This window comes from Nanorana parkeri, unplaced genomic scaffold (genome assembly GCF_000935625.1).
Source record: "Nanorana parkeri isolate BGI_ZX_2015 unplaced genomic scaffold, ASM93562v1 scaffold395, whole genome shotgun sequence".
Taxonomy (NCBI): domain Eukaryota; kingdom Metazoa; phylum Chordata; class Amphibia; order Anura; family Dicroglossidae; genus Nanorana; species Nanorana parkeri.
In genome coordinates this window covers 1,166,395-1,178,611 of record NW_017306663.1, presented here as the reverse complement: position 1 = coordinate 1,178,611, position 12,217 = coordinate 1,166,395, and the positions used below count along the sequence as shown (strand labels likewise).

The 12,217-nt window shown below is 41.8% G+C and overlaps 1 protein-coding gene across 1 annotated transcript in view; it reads right to left on the bottom strand.

Moving 5' to 3' along the window:
- Positions 1-324: 324 nt before the first annotated feature.
- LOC108789428 (nectin-1-like) overlaps positions 325-12,217 on the bottom strand; it is a 110,556-nt gene continuing 98,663 nt past the window's right edge. Inside the window, exons 5-6 of the mRNA XM_018559450.1 lie at positions 10,299-10,450; positions 325-955 (exon numbers count right to left, since the gene is read on the bottom strand). Of these exons, the coding sequence (XP_018414952.1) occupies positions 429-955; positions 10,299-10,450 (679 nt within the window). The 3' untranslated portion in view covers positions 325-428. The remainder of the gene's footprint in view (positions 956-10,298; positions 10,451-12,217) is intronic.

Below are 12,217 nucleotides of genomic sequence, written 5' to 3'. Positions count from 1 at the left end.
GCATACTGATAAAGCCATGAACATTACATGCTATTGGGTGTATTATGACTATTCTGTACAGTTGAATAGTTTGCACAATGGTGTTTTATAACCCTTTGAAAAGAAGAGCATGCTTTGTGTGTGTCAACTTGTGTAAATGAATTTAAACACTATACCGTAGTCACCCTGTTCATAAGTCGTACAACATAACATGATGAGGAACTAGAAGGCTGGAAGTTTAACAGTTGTATATGGGAATTTTGCAGGGCACAACGACCCTGCAAGTTATGAGGCATAAAAAAGATACTATATTCATATATCAAGAGATAAGACATTGCTTTCATCATGTGACCATTTCTCCCAAAAGCTGAAAGTCTTTCTACCATCTGAGGGGTAAAGGCATGTGCATGTGTCCAACTGCAAAGGTCAGTTTATTTGGCACATCCCTCTTACACGTACCATTCCTTTTTTGAGATGTAGGAACCATCGTTCTGGGCAACGAGATTATCAGGCAGATCTTCAGGTTCATATTGGAACCCTAGAGTTCTATCCTCACCATAGCCACATCGATCTCCCTCCTCTACGGTGAAATAAGGGCGCTTGGATTCATCATCATATTTTGTGCTCAGTTTGCGTGCATTTATACCCTCATCATCTTCCTCGTCTTCGTAGCTGATGCTTCCGACTGGGCCTGGCTTCTTCTCATCATCTGAATCCTCGGGGTACTGCAAACTCTGCGCCATAGGTGGATGCTGAGCCACACCTGCCTTACTATAACCATTTCCATAGATGTGTTTCTTAGTGTTGTAGTCTCCTTTAAAGGTGTGATGTCTCCTTCGAAGCACCACAAACAAGATGACAGAAACAGCTAGCACTAGCACTGCTCCACCCACTGCCCCTCCAATGATTGCTGCTGGGAACATGGAGGATTCTCTCCGGTCCGTTTGGTCTGTAGGAGTCGGGGTGAAAGGGAACTCTGGGTAGGAAAAGACAAGGAAAGGGAAAATATCAGGTTTTGGCTGTATGGAAATACCCTTAAGCAGAGACGGAATTTATGGGTTAGAGCATTGGATGATACCTATTATTAACTGATGTTGGTTATACAAAAGTGCTAAATATTATGACATACAAGTTAATGCCTGACTCCAGCCAAAAAACATTTTTTAGTTTTGGGGAAGAGGTAACATTTTTGTTTTTAGGTCTGTCTATTACCCAGTTCGGGATATTTTTCCTCACTTCCTGTCCATATCACACACTGGGGCAATGACAGGTATAAATACCCGACAGAGGTTTTGACCCATCCGAGCTCAATCCAAAAGGAAAATAAACATTTGGTTTAAACCAGGCTTGAAAACCTAACTACAAATTTCTGTGTAGTTTAGACAAATCCGGCAGCCTAAGGCTCGGCAAGGTCAAGGAATTTACAATTTGTGTCATTGTTCTTCTTGTTCCCTTAGGTCTCTACAAGGTTTTCTTGTAACCATTTTGCCCAGTGGAAATGGCTCTACTTTCCTGCCCCTTAGTGGATCTTACTGTAGACTGGAGCAGACATTAGGCTTTATTCACAAATTTTTAACACAAGAGTAAGAATTTGGGGTCTATTCACTAAGCTGCCGTAGGCAGCCGAGTGAAAGACCGACCTGAAGTTAAGTGAGCCGACCGCTGTTCGGTTATTCACTTCAGGCTGGTACGGCTGATTTCAGCCGTATAACGGCTGAAATCAGCCCTACATCGGGTGGCTTCGGGTCGGCCGAACATGCTGAGCATGTTTGGCCGACCCGAAATGCAGGAGGAGTTTGACTCAGCTGATCCAACACCTGGATCGGCTAAGCCGAACCTCCGGCAGGCTACTCGCTGCTGTTCGGTCTATTCTTATAGATGCCGAACAGCCGTGAGTGAATAGCCGAATGCCGCTCAGCGGCATTCGGCTCGGCTGTTCTGCTCGGTCCCTCGGAGGGACCGAGCAGAACAGAAAAATAGTTTAACCCCTTCGTGACTGACGACATATAGTGTACGTCGCCAGCATCGGGGCTGTTTAAACAGACTCCCGGCGACTTTTGCCGCCGGGACTCTGTTTAAACTTGTAGAGCCGACTGTCGGCTTTACAACAGAAGCGATCCTGGCGACTTACCTGTCGCCAGATCGCTTCTGCGTCCCGAAGAAGGGGCCCCCCCCCCCCGCCGGACACCCCCGCCGTGCTTCCCGGGCTCCGTTGCCCCTCCTACGGGCCCGGGACCGGCGATCTTTGTGTCCGCGGGGAGCTGGGGAGGAGGTCGACGAACTTCCGTTCATCGATCCCCTCCCCGTTCTATGGGACCGGGAGCGATGCAGATTGCATCACTTCCGGTCCCTGGGCTGTCAGTTCTGGGCTCCTGCAGCCCAGCTATAAGCTATTGAAGTGCGATCTGCACTTCAATAGCTTATTTCCAGTGTAAAGGTGACACTGAGGGTCTTTTGGACCCCCAGCATCACCTTAAAGAGGACCTGTCACCACCATCTGCTATTACATGGGGGGGCTTGCAAGCCCCCCCATGTGATAGCAGTCAAAGTAAAGTAAAAAAAAAAAAAAAAACAGTTTTTAAAATTAAAATGAAATAAAAGAAATCTAATAATATAAAAAAAAAAAATTTTAAAAGTACCCCGCCCCCGCGAGCACGCGCGTCGCCACGTAAACACGCGTCGGGTGCGCCTACGCATGAAAACGACGAACGCGCTACACATGTTGGGTATCGCCGCGCACGCCGGAGTGAGAGCAATAATTCTAGGGCCAGTATTTTGGGGTATCTCTAAATTGATGACCTGTGGGGGCTTTTAAAGTGTCTTTTATTGACTTTTTGGGGTACTGCAGTTTTTCGCCGTTTCACGGTCGCACGCAATCTGTAAACTGGGCATGTTGGGTATCGTTTTACTCGTTGTAACCTCATCTTTTATATTTCATTAAAAAAATGGGTAATTTGTTGTGTTTTGGGGCATTTAATTAAATTTGTCACTAAATTTTGGGGTTTAATAAGGAGTTGCGCTAATATTGCGCAACATAAAAATTTTCAACTACCACCATTTTATTCTATAGGGTCTTGGCATTCAGAAAATATATAATGTTGGGGGGTTTTACGTCATTTTCAGGCCTAAAATGTGGAATATAACATGGGTGCAAAAATGGAAAAAAGGGCCTCAGTCATGAAGGGGTTAAAAAGTCCAAGAAAATAAATAGAAAACTATTGTGCGAAGCTAGCAATAACAGCTAGCTCCGCCCAATAGTTTTCTGTTGCCGTCCAAATGCTACGGCTAGATCCTTCGGCTGCTTCGTGAATAGACCCCTTTGTTTTTTTTAGTCATGTTCAAATCTCATAAGGCTTAACTGAAAATAACAACCACTTTTTTGGTGTGTTAACTTTGTGAATTGAGCCTATTGTGCCTCAGCAGCAGACAAATCTGAACAATTCTCTTAGAGCATAGTGATTCAATGTATATTAATATTAGTAGTGGAAAAAGACAAGTAAAATATACTACTACCAATATATATATGTGATATATATATATATTTTACAACTCAGTGTTTGGCCAAATTTGCCCAAATTCATCAAATTTGCCCAAATTCATCAAATTTGCCCAAAAGCTGCAATTATGCGGTTATTTAAAATGGACCTTACATGAAAATGTATGTTCCAATTATTTCTTAACCCCACCCCTGAATGTAAATGTTAAGCCATACCTAAAAGAGGATAAAACATTTAAAGCGGACCTTGCATCGAAATTTAAAGTCCGCTTATTTCCTATCCCCTACGCTCTGAAATAAACCTAAACAAGATTTAAATATTGAGTAAAAAAAAATACTCACCTTACCCCCTATCTTCCAGTACATCCCCCAGCGAGGGTGATGTCAATAAGTCTTTCCATGGGATCATGGGAAAGCTTCGGATCTCAAATCTCGTGAGAATGCACTCCCGTGCACTGCAGCTTTCCTCAGCTTTTACAGGATCCCACGAGAAGGCTGATTGCCTAGGTTGGGTGTAAGGTAAGCATTTTTTCCCTTTTTTTTCGGTAACTGTTTTGCATTTGTCATGCAAGAATCATAAACAGTGCACTGGATTCTTATTGATAAATAAAAATCGCACAATGTTAAACTTCCTGATTTTCTAAAAAATAATGTGTATGCAGGAAGTTTAACATTGTGCAATTTTGTATTTATAAATAAAAATCCAGTGCACTTAAAGTGGTCCTTGTGAAAATTTGGTATCCTAGCCTAGAGCATAAAGAATTGGCATTAGTTTGATGCGTATAGCTTCATTAAGCTAGTTTTAACAATCTGGCTCATAAATTATATTTCAGCAATTCACATTTTTTTAAAGATCTGCCAAACTCCTCCATTCCTTATTTTAAATATTCTTAATAAAAATCTGTTTCCCTTCAATAATGACCCAACTATTTTCTAAAAAAGTTTTGCAAATTTTGATGAATGCGTCCCTGCTTGGGTGGAGAAATGGGGAAAGGGAAAAATAAGGAAAAATTAGGTTAAAGGAAACATGTGGGAATGAAGTGGATAGGACTATATGCATTTGAATATACAAAATAACAGTGATTGGTGGTTAAAAGGTGGCACAAGCCACACGTACAAACCTTTCCACCATGCTGCAACCCATCAGGGATGGAAGGTTTGTCTACAATCTATTGACATAGCCCCCCATAAAAAAATACAAGGAAAAATATCCTTGAACCAGCAGAAAAATGGGCATGTGGTATTTACAATTGCTATAAGGTCATGAAAGATAAAAAGGTAAAAGATATCACTAAAGAAACAAAAATATAGCAGTGGGTAAAAATACAGCAGATTAGCTTCACATAAAAATACCAATTTCTATAGCAGGATCCAATTACAGTATATTGCATACATAAAAAGCTCATCTGAACTGCACAGTCTATTTAGACCACCCTATGGCTGCAATTTGTGTTTACCGGTAATCTATATAAAGCAGAATGTAGTCTGGAGCCTGAGGTGTGCGTTGTGTGTTCACACTCACAATTAGCAGAAGCCTGTCACATGACCTGTGAAAGTAAGGACATAGGCTTATCGGCATTTTCAGTTGTTGGAAGTGACATTTTCTAAACTAGAGACTCTGACTAATAAGGAATAGTTTTCACATATAATGCGGGGCAGGTAGAGCTCTGCAAGCAAAAGGGCATATCTGCTACAATAGCAATATTTTCCTATGATCACCGTGGCTAACGATTGATTGGGACTGGAAAATGTATGATTAAGAACCACACATGTTGCTTCTAAATACTGTACACATCGCCTGAAACTCTAAGATGTACTCTATGAGAATGCCCAGCTCAGTGAACAGAGCGCAAAAGTGAATTGAAAATGGGAATATCTGTTGTGAAACCAAAGTTACAGGTGGGCTAAAGTATAAAAACCCTTGTGAACTGTAAGTGCTCTTCCAAAAAAAGATCTTGTTATTATGAAGATGTGCTAAGCTTGTCTTTTGCTCAGATTAGATGCAAATACTACTTAGACAATTGTTTCTGGATAAAAGTATCCAGAAAAAAAGTACCTCAAACAGGGCTATTTCCTAAACTACACATTTCTTTTAAGAGGGGCTTCACTTGCTAAAGACATTTCAATTACACATTGTGGAAAGTTACCTTTTTTAAGTAATCTCTATCCAGCAATGTGATTTAATGTATGAAATGTAACAAATTTCCAACAGTTCTTTGGTAGATCTCTAAGCAGACAAAAATGCTTGCAGGGGAATGAAGTAGAGCTAGACAGGCTCGTACTTTCCTTACAAGGGCCGTTCAGCTAAAAACAGGATGCTTCACTCTGCAATTCCTATAACAAGAGCTTTTATGTATGACAAGTGCAGACTTGAGCTGGTTTCCTCACTCCTAGAAGGGTTGGGAACAATTTAATTCTACCTGCAATCTTTTCATTTCCTTGCAAAGACTTCTATTCTCACCCTTGAAGAATGAAGGGAACCTATTCATTTGTCATGTGCAGCTGGTGGGGTGGGGTGTAGCTATAACATGTAAGCAACAGATTAGCTGCTACTGTGCACACACATATAAATATGGGACAGAATCTAGGTAGAAGTCACGTACCTTGACCAACACAGTTAACCAAAAGCAGCTTTAAAAATCTAATGCAGTGCTCAACATTTCCACTCGCCCCCTTGCAATTGGCCAGTGAAAATTACGTGGAGGCGAGTGGAAATTCAGGGGGGAAACTTCCGCTGCTTCTACAGCGGCGATCGCTAGTTCAGCAGCGTCAGTTCTTTCTTCTCCTTGGCCGATGCCGCTACAGAGCGGCCGAGAAGAATCATTTCGGGTGTGTACTTTACCGGCTCCTCCGGCCACATGCAGCTTCCTCCGCCTTCAGCTGCTATAGGCTGGGAGGAAGACTGCAAACATACTACTAGCAGGACAGCGAGGGAGAGGCAGGACAGGGGGGAGGCTTCACTTCAGGCATGGAGGATGCATTGCTATACCCAACCCCCCCCCCATAACCACCACCACCACGAGAGGAAGAGGGCACTTGAGTGCACTGTAAGTCCCTATTCTTTCTGCCTTACACTGCTGAGCTCTGCACTGTGCGTATCATTAATGACCTTTGTACTGTGCGTTTCATTACTGACCTCTGCACTGTGCGTTTCATTACTGACTTCTGTGCTGTGCGTTTCATTACTGACCTCTGTACTGTGCATTTCATTACTGACCTTTGTACTGTGCATTTCATTACTGACCTATGCACTGTGGGTTTCATTACTGACCTCTGTACTGTGCGTTACATTACTGACCTCTGTACTGTGCATCATACTGCTGACCTCTGTACTGTGCGTCATACTGCTGACCTCTGTACTGTGCATCATACTGCTGACCTCTGTACAGTGCGCCATACTGCTGACCTCTGTACTGTGCCATACACCTGATCTCTGTACTGTTCGCCATACCGTTGGCATCTGTACTCTCCATCAAACCACTGACCTCTGTACATTTCTGCAGCGCGGGGCGGGAGGCTCAACGAGGCTGCTGGAGGCTTCACCTTGGTACATGGAGGTAACATCGCTGCACCCCCCCCCACCACCACCACCACCACCAGGAGAGTAAGAGCGCACCTGAATCAGATCAGCTGTGCACTGTAAGTCCCTCTTTTTTTCTGCATTACACCGCTGACCTCTGCGTCTTCAGTTATGATCAAAGGGGATTCATGCATTGGTGCATCTGTAAAAAATAAGTGAAGGCAACTGGACTTGCTGTATTTTTCTTGAAGATGTTTCACTGGTCATCCAACCAGCTTTCTCAATTCAGAATGACTTGTACAAAACATTCTCTGGGAATAAATATGGTGAATGTTGCTCCAATCCACACAATCTGTTAGTCACAACCAGGTGTTTATTGCATTTGCATAATTGGAGTCTAGGAGGTGTTATTAACCTGAGAGGTGTTAAACCAGCATTGTATGTGGCAGACAATAGATGTCTCAAACCCCCCCACACCTCTATTCATGTCTCACCCCCCACCTCTTAGATTATGTGGATTGGAGCGACATTCACCATATTAATTCCAAGGTAATTTTTTGTACAAGTCATTCTGAATTGAGAAAGCTGGTTGGATGACCAGTGAAACGTCTTTAAGAAAAATACAGCAAGTCCAGTTGCCTTCACTTATTTTTTAAGGATATACCATGGCCTGGATGAATAAGAACCTTCACAGACATACATGCATCGTTGTGACATCCATGTCCATACAATTTTACGCCATGATCAGGTCTGCCAAAACGGAACTCTGTTCTGTTTGGTTTTCTGGACCTGGGCAATTGGATGTAAATGGAGGCATTACCGTTTAGATCGGCTGCCCATAGACTAACATTGGGCTTCCAATCAGGTCTGCCTGAAAAACTGACAGGCGGACCTGATTGGAATGCCTGTGTGAAAGGGCTCTAAGAGGCTTGTTAGCCATAAACATTTTTTTCCCCACAATTATATTGCACCCCCTGTATTATTTGTGCTTGGGCACATGCACATGCTGCTCACTCCTATTTACATGATCAGTACATGTTTTCAAGGGTATGCCCAGGGAGAAGTACATCCTTATGATTTGCAGTATTAAAGCAATCCTGTTCTTTGCCAATGCCGGACAAAGCAACAGGCTTGCATTAATGCCTGGTCCCAGAGCAAAATACACTAGCCTTTCCTTTGTACCCCCAATGCTCTGTTGAGTTGCTGGGAGCAAATAAAATACCCAATACTTCCAGTTATGGAGAAACATGTAACTTTTAACACACATGCAACTCCATGTGACATCAGTAGTGGTTAGTTATTGGCCATGCAGAGACCTCAACCTTGTGTAAGTTCCAACTAAAATGAGCTTACACACAGGCTGTCTTTCTTGGTGCCTTGTGGCTAAATAGAACAGCAGGGTAGTGAAGGAGAGAAGAAAGGTATATATGCACAGCTGGGGACAATGGGCATTTCATAGAGCATGTATCTTTGCTCTGTTTTAATTTTCTTGCTGGATATTAATACCCATAGTTTCTTCACAAATCTAAAAGGAAATAACTTTGCCATTCCCCATACATCACTTTCCATCATCATTAGCATGACAGATGATTTACAAACATTTTTTCCGAAGCAATCCATGTCATTTTGAGCCAGTAACATTCCAATATTTGATCTTCATAATAGGGACTTCTCATAACTTTATGCATATTACATGTTAGTGAAAACATTTTAAAATGCCTTTTATAAACATTTAACATGCAGATGCACCCAAGACATTATGCTAGCTTAATTACTTTAATGACTTTGGTAATCATCTGAAAAAGCTAGCAATGGACAGTTTTTAATTGACTCTAAATCCAAGTACTCCTTGATAGGTATACACCGGTGAAATTATGTACAATTAGTTTGGCAGGAAACAATTCTATTATAAAATACTGCCCCATCCATAAAACATTAAGAAAACAAATCAATGCCAGAAAAACACTTACCTGAGAATCTCCTTAATTCAAAAGAATAATGTAACTAGTGTTGCACTGCAAAAGCAGTGGCATGAGTGACATGTAGGCTTATATAATGTACAATCATGATAACTCAGAAGAAAGGAAGCATTTTAGAAGACAGTATTTAAAAAAGTGAATGAATGCAAAAATGATTTCCCAGTACTAATTGAATGCAAGTATACTTAAAGCGTGTGCCCAAGGATTTGTCTTTTTTTAATTGAAACACATGCCCCTGATTAACTGTTGGTGAACTTCTTCAGTTTTTCCCTGACTCCTCCCACCATTAATTCATTATACAATGCTACCTACTGTGTTGTAGTGGTAGAGTTTCTTGTTGAGGAGACTGCTGACCCCAGATGGCTAGCTAACTTGTTTCCTCAACATTCCAGTATTTAAAAAAGTGAATGAATGCAAAAATGATTTCCCAGTACTAATTGAATGCAAGTATACTTAAAGCGTGTGCCCAAGGATTTGTCTTTTTTTAATTGAAACACATGCCCCTGATTAACTGTTGGTGAACTTCTTCAGTTTTTCCCTGACTCCTCCCACCATTAATTCATTATACAATGCTACCTACTGTGTTGTAGTGGTAGAGTTTCTTGTTGAGGAGACTGCTGACCCCAGATGGCTAGCTAACTTGTTTCCTCAACATTCCACCTGTTAGTTAAACATCCCTCAGCACCACTGGAGCAGGAAGGTCTTTGAGCCAGGAGAAGCACAGGGGTAATTGCCATTCAGACTTGACAAGGTAAGTATAAGAATAAAACGTGGTTTTCTCTAGAGAGATGGGCCTAAATTACTATTTCAATTCAAGTACTCCCATCTTTTAACTTCTGGTACCTTCTCTGCAAATCTTTGCAGCACCTACCAACTGCAGACAATCAAAGGTGTCTCAGTAAATTCTCTATATTTTTCATTACAAGGAATACAGCCGGTTTCTTAATTTGACTTTGTAATAGGCATAACAGAAAGGGAGAGGCAGAACTTGGAACTTAGACAAAGAAAACTCAGCATTTGAATCCCTTTCAGATATAAGGATCCAGCAGGTATTTTAATCTGTCAGCATCCACCAAAACAAAGATAACAGTTTTGAGTGGACTAATCCTATAAAGTAACTTGCTCTGTGACATCCTTTAGACCAAAAGCTATACTAAACTATCGAACACAATGCCGTCTATGAAATCCAGTTTAATTATACCTGTAACATTGGCAACAAAGCCCAAAATAAATAACATTACGAAATCGTTGCTTATGACCAATAACATAAAACATGCATAATCCAATGTTTTCAATGAGAAGATCCCTCTTATCTTTCTCTTACCTGTAACATTAACATCTACTTGTCCAGTCTGGCTTCCAATAGCATTTCTTGCCTCACAGATGTATGTTCCAGAGATGTCTTTGGTAACCGATCCACGGAAAAATAGAGTGTTATTGTTCACCTCTGCACTTTCTGGAAGCGACCCATTAGCCCTGTATTAGGTTTGATACATCAGGCAATTTAGCATTTTGACTTCTAAATATACTGCAAGATCTTGTATACAGTGCTAGAAAATTACCATTATTTTAAATAATGGGTGTATAGTTTAATCAATTAGGTTATTGTTCATTTTTGAATGGTTTGTTTGTATATATTATGCCACACCAAAACCTATGCCAAGTCAAGCCAAAAATGTCCATTCAGCTTTTCCCTACCACCAGTGAGATAAATCATCCACCATGTTCTTACATTATGGGGCTTTATATACCAACATGTTTTTACTTAGATCTACACTTGTTCAGTCACCAATCAAATTCAGATTTTCAGGACAGGTCTAATGCACATTGGCAGTGGAGAGGAAGTAACTTCAGTTTTTAGAAAGAACATGTTGACACATAAAGGAGAAGAAAAATCTCCCAAATAGCATTCACAACTCTGACACTCACCATAGTATCTGTGAATCTAAGCAAAGAGGTCACGCTCTACTGATATACTTGATTTATGTGAAAATAAATGGATAATCAGTTAATGTGATACTATCCTAATGGCCTGCATAAAAAGTAAACCTAGCGATAGGTGATTTTTTTGGGGGGGCCTGGGCAGGGGTTTGGCACCAGAGTGTAAAAACACAGTCACCCGGCAAACCTGTAGTTCCTTAACATTAACCTTACCATAGCATACCCATATTCTAAACCCCTTTACCTGAATTCTATACTTATCCTTTCTCCCTTAAGCATATATCAAAATGTACATATAATGTGTGACCACCTGCCCCAGTCCCCCCTCCCTACATACTATTGCAGACCTCACTGCAAACCACACATTAGTGAGCCATTTTTTCTAATGGCTGTGGCCTAGACCAGGTCAAGTGGTGCTCCTATCCTCCACCATACTAGCGGACAAGGTGTGCACATACATGGTCTTTTCTCCATAGGCTCTTAAAGAAAATCGATCTCTATACAAACCCGCAAGTAGACGGATCATTCATTAGAACCTATGGAAAATGGCAGCATATATGCATTTTCTTGTGTCCCACCAATAGAGAGAAGCATTAAAGTGGCTATGAATAGCATTGGGAGGTAAAGGGGGCAGTTGCCAACAAATTATATAGAAATATTCGTATTCTTTAACATTTAGGGCCCATTGACAATATGCAGTGTGATGATGTCCATGCATCATCAAATGGACATCATCACAATGCATTGTGGTGTGCTGCAGTGCAAGTGCCCACTATTATAATAGCTTGTTGTAGTGCTTTTCAAAATAATGATACTGTAAGGGCTTGTTCACACCAAAAGCGTGTGGTTCCAGAGTGGTAGCTTCTGGAACGCACCGTGATCGCTAAGAAACTTCCCCCCACATTCTGGGGCGGGATGGGGCGTGGCGGTGCCCTATTTTTTGCGTTAGCAGTGGAACGGAATGCTGGCAAAGTTTTGCCACGCGCCCGATCGCACTGCGGGCGGGGGGTGGATGTGGAAGCGGTGCCATTGATTTCAATACACCTCCCCCCCCCCGCGGCGGGGGGGGGGGGGGGGGGGGGGGGGGGGGGGGTTTCTTAGCGATCGCGATGCGTTCCAGCAGCTGCCGCTCTGGAACGCACACGCTTTCGGTGTGAACAAGCCCTAACTCACCTTGGTTTATGCATTGAAGTAATGTGTGGAAAGACACATAGTTTACCACAAATTACTCCAATGCAAAGATGTGAATGGTGCTCTAACACTTAACCCTTAACCTATAATATAAGCATAACAAAAAAAAAC